The sequence below is a fragment of the Ostrinia furnacalis genome, unplaced genomic scaffold (genome assembly GCF_004193835.3).
Source record: "Ostrinia furnacalis isolate ACB-3 unplaced genomic scaffold, ASM419383v2 OfSCF4792, whole genome shotgun sequence".
Classification (NCBI taxonomy): Eukaryota; Metazoa; Arthropoda; class Insecta; order Lepidoptera; family Crambidae; genus Ostrinia; species Ostrinia furnacalis.
In genome coordinates, this window is record NW_021135031.1 from 248964 (window position 1) to 270026 (window position 21063).

Consider the following 21063-nt stretch of genomic DNA (forward strand, 5'->3'; position numbering starts at 1 on the left):
CAACCAGTCCATCAATTTCTACGAATCCTCGAATACCTACTAATTTATAAGAAGAAATGGCGGACGTTTTTTATCGTCACAAAATTGACCTTTAGATAACAATCCTATTTAGACAACGCTTCCTTTGTACATCTCAAGTCTATTCAGGTCATGTAGTTCCTGAGAAAATTGCCTGTGGTAGACGGACAGACACAAGAGTTTTCTTGAGTTCATTACTTGTATGGAACTCGTAAAAATAGTTTTTATTACTCGGGGATAATGGGCATGATTAATGGGCAGAAATCGATCGCACGAATGTCAAATACTCGTTCGTTCGTTTCAGCCAAATGACGTCCACTGCTGGAAAAAGGCCTCCCCCAAGGTTTTCGACAATGAACGGTCCTGCGCTGCCCGCATCCAGGCTCTTCCCGCGACCTTTACCAGACCGTCGGTCCACCTAGTAGGCCTGCCTGCTCACGCTACGTCTTCCTGCCCGTGGTCGCCACTCGAGAACTTTTCTGCCCCAACGGCCATCGTCTCTACGAGCAATGTGCCCCGCCCACTGCCACTTGATTTTAGCAATTCTGCGAGCTATGTTGGTCACTTTGGTTTTCCTCTGATTCGTTCACGCAGGGAAACTCAGAGCATAGCCCACTCCATCGCCCTTTGGGTGACCTTGAGCTTTCTTATGAGCCTCGAATGCTCGTATTTAAGTAAAAATAATATTTTTTATTCTTAACTGAGTAGAGCAAAAGATAAAAGAAACTCATTTGTTTCATTCATGAACTCTTTACTGATTGAAAATTTTATTTATTTAAACAAACTTTCTTGCCAAAGCGTTCCAGTACTTATTTAAAATGTAAATGTTGCAGTACTGTAAAACTGTGCATAACAATAACAGAAAAATGTCTGAAAATGTTAATATTTCTCGGGAGCATTCAGCTTGATTACCATAATGACATTCGTAATTTTATACGGCAGTCGCACAATGTATATGACAGCTCGCTAAAAAGTGATATAAGAGCCATAATGCAGAGATCAGAATTGCCGCTTTTCTGACTACAGGAATTATATCTTCAATATACTGGTGTTAATTGAATGGCATCTTCTAAGAACGGGACTTTTCCACCTCTCATTCCTACCGTTGCATCTTAACTTAGCTTCTATATTTGGACCCGCAAATTCTATCAGAAGAAAATATGCAGGGAAAGTCCCTCAAAAGTAAAAAGAACGATAGCGATAGTTGCTAATGAAAGTTAAATAAAGAGAAAAGATATACCAACAAACAAGAAGAAGTGTGCATCAAGACAATATGAATGTTTAAAGAATTTAATTCCCATTAGACTTTGAACGATAGATAAGATTAAAATTAGAAACGTCATTTTGTGTCCACAAACAAACGGTTGGTCATTTCAACAGCCACAAAAGTAGCGCCAAAGCAACCGCAATAAGGTTCACGGGTTATGAATTTTCTTATATACAATTTGGTGCAGTCCTTTATTAAGCTGTTTTGTTGCTGCATAAATTGCACGGCAGAGTCGAGGGCACGACGTTTTATATTGCTGGTGGATTCCATATTCGCGAAATGTAATATCAGGACTTGGGGTTATATTTGTTTGTTGTCGCTGAAACAATTGGACTAACAGAGCGACCACGTAGTGTCGAATGGCTACAATCATAATACGTCCACTCCTTATCTTTTAATTTTTGGTCTCTTATTTTAATTTTAGGCGGTGCACGTAATAGTGTCACACAGTCGGCATCGTCTGGGTAGAGGCGAGGGAAGCCGGGGCTCGACACTGTATCGTGTCACTAGCGAGACACTAAAGTACTACGGAACTATTCCCACCTCTCGTTCCCACCTCTGCAATTCTTGTGTAGCCAGGATCTACAGCTGGCCCACTATTAAAAACCCAATTGACGTAGGCCAAGTTTGTCCCGGGGGAAAGGTTAGCTGTCATTGGACCCGCAATGAATTGAATCCGAAGAACATAGGAGGAGTTGGAAGTTAAGGATCGACTTCTCTCCGCTGTAAAGGTACACTTAAGAATATTACTCACTGTGGTTCATGTTCTGTCAGCAGCTCTTCAAAGTGCACGCGTATGGTGTGGGCGGGCGGCGCTCGCAGTAGTGTCACACAGTCCGCATCGTCTGGGTAGGGGCGAGGGAAGCCGGGACTCGACACGATGGCATGCGGCCGCGAGCGGGACACCACTATCGTCTCGTTGCACTGGATCTTGGACGCTGTGTATGGATCTGCAAGAAAGGATTCCGATTAGAAAATGGATCACTGCTGTTAAAATTACAAAAGTCAATCTATAACTATTTACTATAAAAGCTAAAGGTCACGGATTGCCTGACTGTCTGACTCATACGTTCACTCATCACGAAATCTCAGAAACTACAAGCCCTAGTCTCAAATTTTGCATGGGGGGTTACTTTTAGAACGTAGGAGCTCACTAAAACGGATTTTACGAAACTCCACTCCTAAGAGGGTAAAACGGAATCCACGCGTACGAAGTCGCTGGCGGCCGCTAGTAAGTCATAAAAGTCTTTCTTTTTCCAAATACCTAGGGTTTACACGTTCCAGTTCCATAAATGCTACCACTACTTCGGAACAACACTATGGACCAGTACCTCTAGTAGGAAAAACTTTCGAGTTCGTTTCGTTGCGTATTCAAAGTGTCATCGAAAAATTTTGTATGAAAAATTAAACAGCGCCCCCTAGGGCGGCTATAATATAGGGGGCGCTGTTTAATTTTTCATACAAAATTTTTCGATGACACTTTGAATACGCAACGAAACGAACTCGAAAGTTTTTCCTACTAGAGGTACAGTACTGAAAAAAAAAACACTATTTCGATCATCGGCTCACTCATTACTATACCTACTGCAAATTATAAAACGAAATATGCAAAAAGTCAACGAGATCACTAACCGAATAAACGATCGTGAATAATGATACCAAACTATATTTAATTAAAACGACACGTTTGCATTCCACATGAAACATTCTGCATTCCAATCCAAATATTCCGGTCATACAAATTGAATAACCGTCACATGTCGCCGGCGCAAATAAACCATGATATTGCGAGAAATGCATTTTATTTTTACGGGATTATGACAGTTTTAATTTATTGGTCAGCATGGGGATATTAGGCGAAATTTTTTATTTACTTTGGTCAACTAGTGAGTCGTGCTTCTGCAGTGAAGAATTAATGAGATGATGATGAATTTATTGGGAACGGATAAAGCAAGCAGCGTACTGGAAAACGCAGCGTGGGACACCCATACACAAGGTGGACCGACGACATCAAAAAGGTAGCAGGAAGGCGCTGGACGCAGGCCGCTACCAACCGGGCAACATGGAAAGCATTGGGGGAGTCCTATGTTCAGCAGTGAACGTCCTGTGGCTGAGATTATGATGATGACGATGATAATAAAGCAAGTTTAGTTGGTTATTTAATTGACATAATATTTGTTTTATGGACTGAAATAATCTCTAAGAGACCTAAAAATACGAAATGATTTAACGCTCTAAATCCCTCGAATAAAACTTTCAAGGTCCTAGAGTTGAGTAAAACCGACTCTCCTTCTATGACAATATTTTATTTCCATTAAACTACCTTAATATGTGGGATGAGGAAAACGCTTGTATCCATTACAAGAATATTAGCCCCATGGGAAGACGAGCCGCCACTTACGCTACCATCGAAAATTATTAGACGTTTCAAGGTTTTAAATTACATTAATGTGAATTAAGGTAGCAGGAAGGCGCTGGACGCAGGCCGCTACCAACCGGGCAACATGGAAAGCATTGGGGGAGGCCTATGGTCAGCAGTCATCGTCCTATGGCTGAGATGATGATGATGATGAATGTGAAATCTATCAATCTTTATGGAGTGAAGCATACAATGTATGACACAACCACAAGAGCCTTTACAAATGTAGCTATTTTGTAAAATAGAGAGTCAAAGAGATGCACCAAACGTACGTGCAATCGACAATCGTTATCCAAAGAAAACCCCATCTAAAGCAAAAGCTTGTAATCTCAAAAAATTCATAACTATTCCATTCCATAACCAAATGGCTGTTCGGGTGTGGAACGCTACCAGTATATTTTATTTCGCGAATTTCCTATTTCGAGTTTGCGACCAACTTTCCCGGCCTTTGTTCAAACTATTTTTCCAAGTACCCTCAATACGGATACAGCAAAAAGGTAGAGAGAGCCCGCTTTGTTCACGGTAGTAGGTGATTATGGAGTTACAGGTGTCTTTACATCTCTTTATGGGCAAATTCTTGAATAATTTATATTCCTGCAGACAGATACCCATATAACAACTTAATTTGCGTTTAAATGTCATTAAAATATTAAAAACTAGCTTTTGCCCGCGGCTTCACCCGCGTGAAATTTAGTTTGCACAGATCGTCATAAATTATAGCCTATATGTTAATCTGGCTTATAAGCAATAATACTGTAAAGTTTTAACAAAATCCGTTCAGTAGTTTTTGCGTGAAAGAGTAACAAACATCCACACAAACTTTCACATTTATAATATTAGTAGGATCAAAATATTGCATAAAAAGTATAATGCATTCAAGCATAAAAGGAATTATTAGATCAAGTTTAGTGTAGTCCAGTCAATAAAGTATTATAGAGGAAAATGCGTGGAACACAATTTCTGATTTCGGGACTTTATTTTGAAGGTCCTACTTTCCCAGGTCAGAAATATAAACACACAGCTCGCAAGTAAATAAATTAAGGAGTTATAGGAGTTCACTTCTGCACTATTTTCTTCAACAGATCAACAGCACAACATGTGCACATTTTAAAATTTCAAGAAACATACGAGTATTTGATAACAAACCTTAATTTGCTTTAACCCATGTGACGTCGCCACAATCAGGTGCCACAAACGAGGTTACTGCATCCATGCGCATCGCGCACCGTGAAACTAGTATAACGTTGTTGAGCAACGGTATTGAATAACGAATCATTGTTTCCAGTATTCAAATGTTGTTATCGTTGGTCACAGTCTTTTGTGCAGCCGCGAAGTTGGTGCAACTAAATAATTGGAATGCGCTGGTTGAGTTGTCGTGACCTTTTGGTTGTGAGTTGTGACAATGATGCAGTGGAAGTTCTTGTGAGGCTTTTCGCGATATGAAAACGTGGGTTTAAATTGAATATGACTGTCTCGCCGCAAATGTGGTTTTGTTGTGCAGTGAATGCAGTGATATAGTAGATTACAACCCAAAGGTTGTATACGTGTGCAACATGCATCACATTTTACGGGGTGATAATTTTACTGTCATTCAGCTCAATTCAGCTATTAGGTTAGGGTTTCTCTATCGTCTGAATCTTTAATCGTACAGAAATTAAAGCATGACTACGATAATTAGTCTGTCGACTGTGAACGACACTATTTATATGTCAATAATATTCGACCTAACCATGCTGGTGCTGGAAGGTCTGGTACTGTGTAATAGCCGACATTCTTGTCATTTGAAATACTATCTAACATGCATCCGACACATTATTTTTCCGACACATTCATAGCTTGTATGTATCAAGTGTATTTCAGCCTTTATAAAACAGCGCCTAGACGCGTTTCATCTGTTTAATCCGCGGTGAGCACGAATTGACGTCATCTGATTTGACAGTGAGCCAGGGGTGGCGTAGAGACGCGAGCGAGGCACAGCTGTGAACACCGGCTCTCGGATCACAGAGGCTTATGCCCGTTACACCATCAATCCCTAATTTTTAAGTGACCTCTTTAAAAACAAAATGCCTCTTATGTGTTACCATAGGGGTCACATAAAAATTAGGGATTGATGGTGAAAACGGGCATTAGTCTACGTCAGGAGGACATGGTAAGTTGTATTTGTATGGTGCCGTTAAAAAGTCTCCTGAAATATGGTAAATCAGCTCTAAGCTTGTACGTATCAAGTGTATTTCAGCCTTTCAGCCTTTATAAAACTGCGCCTAGACGCGTGGCTTCTGTTTAATCCGCGGTGAGCACGAATTGACGCTTTCATCTGATTTGACAGTGAGCCAGGGGTGGCGTGTAGAGACGCGAGCGAGGCACAGCTGTGGACACCGGCTCTTCGGCTTAGTGATCGACGGCTCTACGTCAGGACTGGTAAGCGGCATGCCATAAAAATGACGGTATTTCGTCATGCGTGTTTTAAAATATGTTGAAAAGATGAGGTGTTGTGGCGGAGACTTTAAAAGTGATTGCTTCGTGGATTTATGGACTTGATGGCATGGCAGTAGTAATGTTTTTATTTATTTATTTATTTATTTATTTATTTATTTATATGGCATACCAACAACATATATATTATACTCTTATGATTAACATTTCTGATATATATGTCACTTAAGGGTAAGCACAACATGTTTTACTTGTAACCCTTATAAGTTTGATACTAAACGCAGTATTGTTTGATCTTCAAATACTTACCTATCTTCCAAATTATGTTTTAGCCCTAAACTTCACTACCTGAACTAGCATAATTATAATCGCTGTCATCATGAACTAATTACGAGTAATATTTCTTTACGGAAATGTTTTTAAACTGAAACTCCATAAAATGTCAACATAAAATTGTTTAAACTCCTCAATATTCTCTCACATTGGCCACGTGTTTCCACGATAAACATTGCAAGTAAGTACTACACTTCTCTATTAAACACCTCGTTAATCTAAAAATGTTTTTTGGAGCAATAAAATGTAAAACCCCTCAACCCAGTTTGCCGTCATTATTCTGCTTTGACGCGGGCCCGATATTGCTCGGACATCTCGACTTCTAACGCTTTATTCTTGAGTACACAATATTGCTTTTACAAGAACTGTTTTAAGTATTATGAAAATATTATTCTAAGAATAGAATATCAGTATAAATACATAAAATTATAATGTGACTACGAAATTAATGTTTTATGATTTCGTTAGCGTAAAATTGAAATGACAATTGCCATATTTTAAATTCAAAATGACCAATACAATGTTACATATTCAATTTATTTTTGTTTCAACTTTAAAATGAGTTAATTAATGTACCTACTTCAAATTCGTCACAATTTAATGACAATCAAAAAAATATTTCTTTACAATTTTCTATTGGAACCTTGGATTGGGTTTACTTGTACATAACACTGAAGTAAAATGATCATAAGTACTTATCATAATTCCATTTTGCAACAAAAATAAGTCTGCAATAGGCTTTTGGCTGTACCATGTAACTCTTTGCTTCCAAAATAAACACGCTTTTTAACGGGTAGATTGCAGCAATAACAATTTGGTAGCGAACGAACGAAATTTTGGCAGGTAGGCATTCGTTACAGCCAGGCGGTGCCAAGTGGCTGGCATTTAACTGGCAGGATTACGGACTTGGCACTGCCAGGCCAATCAGGAGATATGTACCTAAAAATAAGTTACATAATCGCTTTTGTACCCAAATCTGCGTTTTTTTTTCACTATACAATATGAACGTAAATTTTCACTCAGGGAAAAAACTTTGAGCTTCTTCTGGACAATGGCTGTATTAAAGACAACCTTTAATCTCTAATCAAATCTAATGTAATCTTTTGTAACTCTCAATCTTTACGAATCGCCTTTATTAATTATGAAAATAGGTAATATTGTTTTTTAAATATAGCAATTACATATTAAAATAGGACAAGTGCTTATAATGTATATTTACCGACAATACCATAGTTTACAATCTGAATTTTCCTAGAAAACTTAAGCTGTATCATTGGGCTTCATAACAAATATAAGTGTTTTCAGAGAAAAACCTCATTATACTTTATCACTTTTAAATAATTTAGGCTGAAACGTGTACAGACGACAGCAGGTCAAGCTAAACACTGTAGTATTTTATGTAGTTGTAATAGGTGCGATTTTCCCATAAAAATGTAGAGTCTGGTGTGCCGTTGATTGTACGTAACGGTTTAACTATTCCTAGAAAGCACTTACAAGCCTCCAACAGATTTTATTCATGGAAATATAAAAAATACCGATAAAATTCGTATCACGTTCACCGAACACTTATCCACAACAAAACAAGCTCAATAAACCCACCGTAACGTGCGACATCTCTCTCCAACGTTAAACAAAGGAAGGAGACAGGTAATTATTGAATTCAGCCATTGCATGTCAATATAAAACGCAAACAGCTCTGTCGGAATACAAAATACAGGAATTGGGTAGGGGTTTGTAACTGAAGATGTCATTGTTTCGCATAAATGTTCAGGTAAATTCCCTGAATTTGTTCATGCATTTTACTTTTTCTATTTGGTTTCCGTTATCAGCTTGAGATTTTCAAATTGGGTTGTCAGAACCGTGAGGTTGTACCGAAAATATTGTGTGTACTTTGTAGCTGTATTTTCCTATGAATAAGTAGTATTGTATGTAAATACGTACCCGTTTGTATATTTTGTGGTTTTCGTGCAGTTTCAGTACCCTGGACCGCAAAGAAAAAGGGTCAGTTAGAAAGTCTTCAATATCTTCAAAAGTACTTGCATGCACTTGCTTTATTTTACTTTGCGGTCCAGTGTATGACACGTTTCATATAGTTCACGATCCAGGGTCAATACTCAATGCTTCAATTCTTTATTAAATTATAATTTGTAATTACTATAGAGAGGCATTATTAAGCATATTTTTTCGCCTTTTACAGTCAATTCTTTCAAGTCATTTTTGCCTTCTGTCAAAAAAAAAATCCTTGCATAATCAAGCAGAATATTCCATCCTTCTTCCTGCATTCAGCTAAACCATAATTGTTAGCTCCGAATGAATATTAATTAGCGAATGCCGTTAACCCCGCAAGCTCAGCGGAATTAGGTCGCGGCAGGCAGGTGACGGGCTAATTTCAATACCTGGGCACTGATTCAGGATGATAACCGATATTGGACTTTATTGCTTAAGCGATAAATGCGAAACACGTATATAGTCAAACGATTCTGAAACTTCAAGTGGCAAAAATCGGAACTAATAACCTGGGTTATTGATAGTAGCGCCCTTCTGTAAGTGTCATAATTACCTATATGGGATCCTTCAGTGTTGTCCAAAGTGGCAAAAATCCGAACGAATAAGTAGTATTGATAGTAGCGCCGTCCTAAAAATGTCCTAGCTGCGACAGTTCAGTGTTGAACAACTATTAACAGTGTCACATAGGCGACGTGATTGCTATGCAACGTCAACGCGAAGTTAAGACACAAACAGAGGCTGCTGGACTACGGGACAAGTACCACTTCTTATTTCTACAACTTCTTATATGTGTGTTCTTATAGTTTGACCACTTAAACTCAACCAGTGACGGTCAAGTTTGTCCTGAGAAAAGTTTAACTGTTTTGAAATCCACACCGAAATTATTCAGAAGAAAATACTCAGTAAGAGTGTCCAGAGATAAAAGAGTTTTAAAAGTTAAACAACTAGTATAGTTTTCATGATGAAGAGATGTTTAAAGCTATCAAAATTATCTTACCCTTAACAAAAACTATGTAGAGTCGATAGCATTAGACTATCTATACTAATATTATAAATGCGAAAGTAACTCTGTCTGTCTGTGTTGCTTTCACGCCTAAACCACCGAACCGATGTTGATAAAATTTGGGATAGAGATATGTAGTTTGAGTCCCGGGAAAGGACAAAGGATAGTTTTTATCCCGGTTTTTGAAACAGGGACGCGCGCGATAAACTTTTTCTGTCACAGACAAAATTCAACGTGGGCGAAGCCGCGGGCGGAAAGCTAGTACATTATAAAATCGTCCCTATTAGAAAGTACCTACATCTAAATATATAAAAGGAGAAACTGACTCTTTGACATATCAACGCACAGCCTAAACGGCTAAACGCAGGCACTTGAAATTTGGAAGGGACGTAGCTTAGGTACTGTAAATGTGCACTAAGAAAGGAATTCCCGAAATTCCCACAGGAACGGGAATTAGCGGGCAAATCCTTTTGTAAGAAAAATCTAAACCGCTTAAGTTAGACGCTTGAAATTTGGCATGCAGGTACCTTAGTAAACTTAAAGCTTAGTTACAACAGGATATTTCAAAATCCCACGGAAACGGTAGTTAGCGGGAAAATCCTTTTGTATGAAAAAATCTAAGCCGCGTAAGATAGATGAAGGGGGTAAAACGGGATTCACGCGTACGAAGTCGCGGGCGGCCGCTAGTAAGATATAGTATTTAGCTGGACGTTGTCTAGTCTTGTTTAAGACTAGCTCGCAGCCCTAACTTGTTGAAGAACAATTTAAGTACTAATTGCTCTCGAGTCTTGCACTCGGACTGAAGTTAGAGTCCGCTCCGATTAATATCTGCGATCTCGACACCAATTAATTTAGTTTTAACCATTATCTGCACTAATACAATGCTGATTTATCTTAATCGATAAACCACGAATCGATTAAATATTATTGACAATCTTAGTTATTAGACTACAGAGCTATTGGAACTGAGCATTATAATGTAGAGACCGTTAACAAATTACTTAAATAGCTCTTATTTTAAGTGTAAAGTGATGGAGCGCAACAGTTCTAGAGCAATACACTTTACTGGATACTGGAAGTCTGTAAAACGAGCCATTCCCGATGTTGTAATCCACACTGCCAGTAGTTACTTACCTTCTTCTTGGAAACAAATAAAAAGGAGAGACAAAATTAAAACATTTGTTCAGTACCAGGACACTTCTGTACACGTCCCAAATATAGCTTGCCCTGACACCATTTCTAGAAGAAAATCTAAGAATCCATTGATAGACGTCATTATCATGTAATTCGACTCTATCAAGGACGATTAATCACTTGATGACGACAACGAAGGTCAATGACCACTTTGAATAGGTAATGAGAGTAATAAGAATAGACAAACAGCTGTACTGGCTCCTGGGAGCGCTAACCTCCATTTTCTGTGTGGGAGGATCGCATTAGCTTCGGTAAAGATAGGCCAATTTTATTACAATGATGATGCCATTATGTAGAAGCAAATTAGCCAAAAACTGTCGTCGAGAGGTTTTTAAAAGCATTCGAATAGAGTCATGCTCAGTTTCCAATAATATTACAAGGTCCGTATTACAGAACGAAACTTAAAACTCGTTTCAATCTCAATCATTCTGATTGGGCAAATTTTCATATTAAGACCGAGCTCAGAACATAATCTATGACTGATTATTATATGGACCTGTATTATGGACCTGACACCCTTCTGGTGCATAAGGTCTATAGTGGCATTACGTCTACAGTATCATTTCGTCCTTAGTATTATAACGTCTACAGTATCATTTTTTCGTCTATAGTATCAATAAGTCTACAGTATCAAAATGTCTATAGTATCATTACGTCTAGTTTATCGTATAGTTCAAAAGTAAGTCTACCCCTATGAAAAGAACAGGACGATAATTAGATATTATTTAGTCGTAATAAAAGCAACTTTACAACAAAAGTTTATGGTCGAATGTGGTGTCGTCTGACAACTGAATCTCCAACAAATGTTACTTTATGTAAAAGTTTTGATGTTCACAAAAGAACAGACGACAGAGGCACATCAAGCTAAATACTGATGTATCTTATTCAGTCGTAATAAGATCGTTTATACAACAAAAAAGTATAGTCTGATCTGCTATCTCTACAAACTGAATCTCCTACAAATGTAACTTTATCTATAGGTTCTGATGTTTACAAAAATCGCATCTCAGAGGCTATAACGATGAACGCGAATGGTTTAGAACGGCCAATAAATGGGCATCGTTCGGTTGTTTATTCGAACTTTCACAATAAAAGGGTGAACCTCAGCACACATAAAACAAGGTTATGCACTTAACTTGTGATGGCCTTTGATTTTGATGACTGGCGAAAAAGATAATAAGGCAATAAAATGAAGGTTAAATTGTACGTGTTTGTTTTATTCGAGGCGCAATAGTCCAACGGTGATGGCGGACTTGCGATTGTCCGTAGATCAATCCTCGATAGACTATTTTCGTTTTAGTCAAAAGACGTGCACTGCTGGACAAAGGCCTCCCCAAGGATTTCCACACTGCGCTGCTCCCATCCAGGCACCTTCCGCGACCTTCTCCAGATCGTCGGTCCACCTAGTGAGAGTCCTGCCCTCATTACGTCTTCCAGCTCGTGGTTGCCACTCGAGAAGTTTTCTACCCCAACGGATATCAGCTTTACGAGCTATCTGCCCCGCCCAAAATCGACCGACTATAGCAAAATTGTTAATTAAGAATCTCCGTAAAAGCTGGTTCAAAAACCATCACATTTGGATTCAAAACCACTACCGAATTAGTGAGGCGTGCGCGTGCTTTCTCTTGGACAAAACCTTGATTTATTTGCAGTAAAGACCGAACGCAATCTTCAATTTAACCAGTCTTAATTGCTTCAAATTAATGTCAGTGAATTTAGAGAATACATTTAATTAATTTAGTTGGATTGGGTTGTGAGTGATTCAGTGATTGCTTTGCAAATGTGTTTATTGAATATTTGATATCCAACGTCTACCGAAGTTTGGATTCCATTTATAATTTAATGTCAAAATCAAAATCAAAAATATTTATTCAGTTTAGACCACAAGTGGCACTTATGAACGTCAAAATATTATTACAGAAAATAATAAAAAAGAAAAGGTAGCCCTTATGGGGCACTTTACATGTCTCCTTATCTTTTGGGCCCTACCAGCGCTTCGAGACAAACATATGGCAAGTGCTGAGAAGAAACGCCGGAACAAACTCAGTCACCACTAGTTGCCAGGAATTATCTAACAGTAAGAATAACCAAATTCGAGTACATCAAATATGTACAGACTGAACTGACCACGCATCCTTGTCATCAATATAGTCTCGAACCTTGTAGTACCCTTTGGACATGTAACCTGCATCTAGCAATTTACTTATAACAAGAATGATTTTTTATTACACATTGGGAAACTCTTTTAGATTTTTTTGTAACCAATGTTAAATTAAACATATAATTAAACAAAAATACTTATTAACCTATAGGTACTTCAAAATAAAAATATCTCTCCAAATAAAACTCATAAAAAGTTGCCAAAGAAATATCATTCGCGACGATAAGTTTTCTCATTAAATAATCAAGATTACTTTTTATCTCTTTCCGTTACTTATGCGATTTGTTAACTGTCAAGTCCTTGATAGCATTAAGAATTTATCTGATGGATAACCTAATCTGTAACCAGCAACTTTTAGTTAGATTGGAGATTTCAATTTCACAGAAATTGATCCTTTTTTATGCAGAAAAGATTTGACCGCAATTGCACCTGGTGTTAAGTGAGATGCAATCTAGGATAGTGTATTATCTGCCCTTTAAGTGCCCTTTCCTTAAAATAATATAAGGCCCCACGTTGGGCGTAATAAATATTATATTAAATCGTTGTTGGAGCAGAAAAGTTTTCGACGACAAGTAAAGCGCTTTCAAATGATACCAAACACGGCATATTTATCTTAACTTTATTTTTTACTCTGTATGTTTTGTCCGCTAGAGGGCGCCACATTAGATTTTGTGAAACCCCATATAGCCTATAACCAGCGGACAATTAAGACGCTTCTAATTATATGTCATTTGTCGAATTCTGGTAAGTAGTTTAGAAGTTACGAGGGAACAAATGAACATACATAGTTACATACATACACACATACATACATACATAGCCTGTCAAAATCATAACCCTTCTTTTGCTTTGCCGTAGTCGAGTAAAAAATAGGTGGACCTGCGATCTGGTGAAGTTCACAGAAGGTGCCTGGATGCGGGAAGCGCAGGACCAGTCGTCGTGGAAGTCTTTGAGGAGGCCTTTGTCCAGCAGTGGACGTCATTTGGCAGAAGCGAATATCGTCGTGACGTTTTTAATGTTGTAACACTATGTTAGAGTGCAGTATTCTTCGTTACGGCACGTGTCGTTCAAAATTGCGCGGCTGCAATACCGAGTAATGGGCGCATCTCGTCTGTGAATGTAAGGGCCGACGAACACATTACAAACGGGACTATTCCCACCTCTCGTTCCCACCACTGCAACTCCTGTGTAGCCAGGATCTACAGCTTGACCGCCAATAAAAACCCAACTAGTGAAGGTCAAGTTTGTCCCGGGGGAAAGTTAAACTGTCATTGGACACCAGGACATGAGCTGAAGCGAATATCGTCGTGACGTTTTTAATGTTGTAACATTGTAACACTACGTTAGAGTGCAGTATTCTTCGTTACGGCACGTGTCGTTCAAATTGCGCGGCTGCAATACCGAGTAATGGGCGCATCTCGTCTGGGAATGTAAGGGCCGACGAACACACGACAGAAGAATTAGAACGATTTGTTATTCTTCTTCTTTAGTGTTGTTCCTTCTTTATTACAATAGGAGGCCTTTGCCAGCTAACCAATAAATAATTTTGGCACTTACCTATTGGTGAAAGTAACTAAGTATGGTAAGATTTTAGCCGCGATTTTATTGTAATTTTAGGGATGCAGTTTTGTGGGAGTTTACCTATAAACACAGTGCGCGTGATCGCACAGGATCATACACGAACCAATCACAGAGCTCTATTAAACGCAGTGTGTTCGAATTGCTGTTCCACTTAAGCAAGCATCGTTTGTGAATACGGGCGTTACAATAAGCAAGTATGTTATTATTACACTAGCAGAAAACCCAACATGTTGGGCGCCAAAATGCAGACATTATTTAAATAGTGGATCTCTTTTTTCTGTCAACTACATATGGCTACTTTATTAATGATTATAATGAGTAGCCCTTTTAAATAACATATCTCTAGAGAAATCGTAATTTCCAATTTAAACAAACATTTTGAAGTCTGGGGCCTTAACCATTTGAAACCATTTAAAAGATCACCCTGAGCACCCTCGTCAGTGGCCGTCAAACCCACAGGCTCATTCTCATTACAACTTCGTGACGTAGGTAGTAAGCTTAAGCAGTTCCGGCAGGTTCACTCCATTTGTAGGGTACCTAGTGTGGTAATTAATTTGTTTCACGTAGGTCAATATTTTGTGGGATTTTTTTTAGTATTTTTTTAGTAACCAACACAATTCTACGATCTTGATCTGATCTATTGACTGACTAGCGGCCGCCCGCGACTTCGTACGCGTGGATCCCGTTTTACCCCCAAAATATGTGTGATGACGTGTCGTACTAGGTCTAGGGTTGGCAACTGTTTTGTTGTGCTGCCAAAAAAAGAAATGTTCCATTTTGAAAACAAATATTTGAAAATGGAAGCATTTTTCTATTTTTTTCAGTTATCGTCCCGCCTAACATTGGCATAGTCATTCCACCGATGACAATGCCCGTCGCGCTGCAACGCGGCCGAGCTCTTGCAGTCACAATAGCACTTAAGTTGTGGACATAAAGACGACAATGCATTCTTTCAGCGCTCACACCGCTGGGCCGGGGATACATGGATGTGAATGCGTTGTGTTTAGGGTTAGCAGTGCGAGTCAGGCTCAGGGTTCAGAACTTTTGGACTTTACCTCGAGTTTGCTTGTTTTCGAAAGATGCTAAGAGTGGAATAATCGAAAAAGTGTGGTGCTACAAATGTGGTACAACGACAGCAGCATTTTGGTGGCAATAAGTGTAACCATTATTAGAATTTATCAACACCGTAATCGTGAGTAAATGGAGCCTAAATGACAATATTTTCTTCATATGACCAAAAAAGGATTAGCTGACGTATTATTCACAGAAAATTCCAGTCATTTCTGAGAACCAGTCATATTTGGCTTGTTTTTGACAACCCGATGGACAGAAATACGTCACGTAAAACTTTCTGCGTAAAAAACTTGCCTACCCCAATCTTGCAAAGTTTCGAGTGGACAGCCCTGGCCATGCCGCCCAACTAGGTCATAGAGTGTCAAAGCGAACGCAGGTGAGCATCCATTATGTCCTGGCCTCCCCTCCCTCCCCCATCCCCAATATTAAAAGCCGAAACGAGGGCGCATAAAGAGGGGCTAGAGATCAGGGTATACCGGTCATGTTGCGGTACACCGGTATGGCATGAATTAGACGCGCGGGCAATTTTGTCATATTTTATGCTTTGAATAAAATTTTATATTTGAGCTGCAGCTTAGTGAAGGTTTGTTGGCATGCGTGTTATGCTTACTGGGCTGTAAATGTGGGTTCTCAGTGAAATTTTCCTGAAATTATTGCGTCGAAAATTGTTTTGTGTATCTGAAATCGTGTTTTGTTTATTATTGCCGCGCGTTTGGGATTATGGGAGCTCACGTGATGGGGTCACGGAATCCCCTACTCTGTTGGATGTAGAGCTAATCAAAATTAAAAAGGGAGACTTTTTTATTTACCTACTGTCACAAAAAATTCTGCTGTCTTTTTTTAATTTCATGGGAGCATTGTACTAGTATGTGCCTTGATATGACGATTAGACTATGCAAATAGAGAAATATTGACTTCGATATTGATTAAGCTTTCAACTAAGACAGTACTGTAGCCAGTCTGTACAGTCCTGTCTGTAGCTATTGCTAACCCACTAATCGACGCTTTTTGCGACAAGATCAAAAGCGTGAACTACGTGCCTATTAGAAGTACTAAGTCGGAAAGTATCAAAATCACTTATAGAGCGAAACATGAACATAAAATATAATCCAACGCAGTAAATGTATAAAAAGCAATGGGATCAGTAACTATTCCACCAGACCATATCCCACCTCACCGTAACGTAATAGTGCTCATATTTATTGACCAAGACTAATACCATTCCCGCAATATTACGTCCAGCAAACAAAATTGGGGCAGACATTATTTAACGATAAGAAAAACGATATAACGGAAACAAAGAGAGCAAGTTAGAGAACAGTGGGGATGGACTGAGCAGGTTTATCCTAGCTAAGAAATGCTTAGCCCACTGTACGTTCCTGCGAAAGTGGCTATTTCCATTATTTTTTCAAATTCAAATATTTTATTCAGTACATAGGCCCTTTCCAGGGCACTTATACACGTCCCAAATATAGCTTGCCTTACCACCACTTCGGGACAACATATGGGCTGGTGCTGAGAAGAAGTTGCGGAAGAAACTCAGTCACCTTTGTCAGCCTCTATATTTTTTACTAGCTTTCCGCCCACGGCTTCGCTCGCGTGAAATTTCGTTTGTCATAGATCGTCATAAATTATAGCCTATATGTTATTCTGGATTATGAACAATAAATACTGTAAAGTTGTATCAAAATCCGTTCAGTGGTTTTTGAGCCTATTCATTACAAACATACAAAAATAGGTACAAATCTTTCCTCTTTATAATATTAGTATAGATAAGACCAGATAAGACCGTAACACTCCCCTGTACTCTCTAGGTAAGATTGTCAACCATTTAGTTTTCTTCCTGTCGGGTCGACAAAAAAGGCTATACAGTGTCAGCCCAAAACTCCGCTACAAGAGTGGCATTGTCAGTAGCATTTATTAAATCTTCCTGCGTGCAGCTATTTAAATAGGCACGCAGGACACGACATCACAATCTAGTGAGGGTAAAGAATGAATTCTTCATATTACTAATTCTTCTAAGAATACCAATCAAAGAAAACACATCTAGAGGGTGCTTATATTTTACGTGAATCTGCATTAGAGTGATACTCTTCAAAGTCCAGGGTTTTACGGAAACGTTTGCGCTTTGGAGCGTAAAGTTTAGAAGTTAGTTGCAGATCTCCGTTGGGCCCACATGTGATTTAATGCCCGTAGGCGGAAACCACTTACTAAATGACGGAACACAATTACACCTGCTGGCAACACCGGTTTAAGTGGGAGTATACTCGTTAAACATGGGACTCGTATGTATCCGATTGGCTGTCCCTTATATCGTTAAACATGGGACACATATCCGATTGACTGCCCCTTCTAATTCAAACTGTCCTAAGTAAACTTAAACCACGAGTGACCACTTCACTTCTGAACTGAAACAAGGACCTCCGAACCTTTCCCGTCATGAAGGTGACAAGTCTACTGGATACATCTTCATTGTAGTGCGAGTGTAACTCGAGGAAGTAATCCAAAAAAAGGCGATCAGATATGGGAACTCCAACGTAACTCACTGGGCTGCCCCTTTTTAAGCCTGCTAACATCCTATGCAAACTTGAACTACCGCTTGAATACTTCACTTCTACTCGTAAGTTCCATACTTAAGGACCTCTGAATTTCCCGTCATAAAGCCATTAAGGCTACTGGATACATCTTCACTGTAGTGCGAGTGTGACTTAAGGAAGTAATCTTCAGAGCTGGGAACTGCTCGAGAGCCACTTAACACGACGGCAATGATTGTTGGCGGACTTGTAAACGTGGACACAGTACAAATGTATGAATCAGTCGTCCTTCTGCCACTGAATTATTCCGGCTACATTTTGAGTGCTGTAAAATTATAGACAAACTAGCTTTTGCCCGCGGCTTCACCTGCGTGAAATTTAGTTTATGTTATTCTGGATTATAAGCAATAATACTGTAAAATTTCATCAAAATACGTTCAGTAGTTTTTACGTGAAAGAGTAACAAACATCTAGACATCCAGACATCCATACAAACTTTCGCATTTATAATATTAGTATGGATCATTATAAAAGAAAAGAGAAAGGGGTAGTAAGTTTCGAAGAGGTCTTTGCTTAGTCTTCACAATCTCAACCAAAATGGGAAACAACACAATTATTATGAAACACAAGACTGATGGACCAGGATGGCTGTCATATTCTTTAAAAGTTATGTATTTTTCTATGTTAGACACCTGTGTTAAAAGTAAGTAGGAGGTAAAACATATTTTTATGTAATAAGTGAGTTTCTTTTCTATTTAGGCTATGGGTATTCGTACCACTTCACTGAAAAAGAGGTTGCCACTATTTGAAGACAATAGGATATCCTGACACCGAAAACAAATAAAATGTATGACAATGTTGAATGGAATACTTATGGAAGAGCTTTGAAAACTCATTCACAAAATCAGTTGCAGCATACTTAAGATACCAGACAACAGAACTATCGTCATGGTTTATAATTAAAATACTAAACTCTCAATTTGCGACAAAAAAATCATGTTTGACCCGAAAAGATATAGTACCTGCGACTCCTTGTAGAGGTATAATTACAAGTTTTCAGCAATATACACCACGTCCCACTGCGCCAATCGTGTTCGTTTGCTAATTCAATAAGCATCTTTCTTATTAAGATACACTCACTCATTTCTTTCTCGTTCAATCTTTACTTTGCACTTTACTCATATCTTAAATTTAACTTCTGCACACGTCCAAATACTCAGCAAGAATATATCCTGGTTTAGCTTTTATAAAGTCCTTGGACAAAAGCACTGTAGTTTATTTTATGTTGCTCTATTTTAAGGGAATCACCGGGATATAAAACATAAATCTGTCGTTTAAGCGAGCTGATATCCTGGGGATTGTAACAACTGAGGTTACAGCCCTGATGTCAGATTTTATGAAACACCAGCTTCTGACATGGCTTACTCGTAGTAGTCGCCCACGACTTCATACGGGTGAACCCCGTTTTACCCCTTTAGGGGTGGAGTTTCGTAAAATCCTTTCTTAGCGGATGCCTACACCTTATAAGGAAACTACCTGCCCAAACAAGTTTGTAGGTTTTATAATTTCTGAGATTTCGTGATTAATCAATGAACTCGGATTTTTATTTTTTTTATATTATCTTTTCCGACCGCATCGTGTTGATTTTTGCCTGCACTGTTTTAACCAAACTTAGAAGAACTGTAAGAAATTTTTTTTTCCACAACGGGGAAGCTCTTGGCCTGTATCTCACCTTACGACAAGTGACGATCAGGCCGAAGGTGGAAGCGACTACTGCACCCAAAGTGATTTTCCAATTTAGGTATTCCTCTAGAGAATCTAGTCCAGAACCTTTAGTTAAAAAAGGCAGTCCCTAACCACTAGATCACTGGAGTTGCTATACTTACGCACAATTCGTTTCGCAACATAATAAGTAATATTGCGAATTCTTTGATAGCATGAAGAAGATTTACGACAAATATAGCCTAAGCATGTCATTTGGGATTAGCTTACCTTTTGAGTAGCTTTCTATCAGTGAAATAAGTCCTAAATCAAATCAGTACACTCTAGAGATTTCCTCTTACAAAGGTTTTTACAAACAGGATTTTTCTTTATGATACACATTCCTAAAGACATAAAATAGGCCACCAATCTTTTGTACGCACATGATATCGTATCTTTAGCCATAGTTTTTTATTGATACAATAAAGACGTCTACTTTATATTTCAAGATGTAATATACTTTTATCTTTGAATTTGACCGCTAAAATGTACTATGAAGGGTAAGTTAGACATCAAAGCAGAAAGACTGGTCAAATAATATAGCGTAAAGTCACTGTGTATAATAAATTAATATTAAATTATATATTTTTCCAACAATCACACCAATTGGCCAGCTCCAAAACAAGTAAAGCTTGTAATATGGTGCCTAGACAAGTAGAAATGTAATAAAATGTAATAATATAAGCTTCACATAGAAAAATTAGTACTCATTACATTAGCATTTGCCCTTAGAGGGATGATAGCCTTCAGACGCCATTTCTGGACACAACTTTGAAGTTTCCTTATAAAAATAATTAAGAAACTAATAAGGCTGAGTTGCACCACCTAACTTTGACCGTAACTATAACGATAACCGGTGTTTTTTGTATGGAGTTTGACAGATTTTTGACGTTTGTCAAAGTTAAAGTAAGATGGTGCAACCCAGCCTAAGTACGAGTATGAATAAGTACTTTATTAGTACCACTAGTAATAATACTGTAATTTGATCGTGACAATAGCGGGACATAAAAATAACATTACGTCGGCCATCATTGCACTTGGCTCATATTTGGCACGCGACAATGTATTACAATGCCGTAGAGATGTCGTTAAGCTCTTTATGTCGTCTCTTGAATAGTTAGATCGCTTCGGAAGTTGACACATCGTTGTCTGCGTAACTGCTAAGTATTGATTACTAGCGGCCGCCCGCGACTTCGTACGCGTGGATCCCGTTTTACCCCTTTAGGGGTGGAGTTTCGTAAAATCTGTTCTTAGTGAGCATCTACGTTCTAAAAGGAA

At 38.6% G+C, this 21063-nt stretch overlaps 1 protein-coding gene across 1 annotated transcript in view; it reads right to left on the bottom strand.

The window, feature by feature from the left end:
* Positions 1–2035: 2035 nt before the first annotated feature.
* The window catches only part of LOC114360023 (uncharacterized), an 88419-nt gene continuing 69391 nt past the window's right edge, over positions 2036–21063 (bottom strand). Inside the window, exon 13 of the mRNA XM_028314576.1 lies at positions 2036–2235. Within this exon, the coding sequence (XP_028170377.1) occupies positions 2036–2235 (200 nt within the window). The remainder of the gene's footprint in view (positions 2236–21063) is intronic.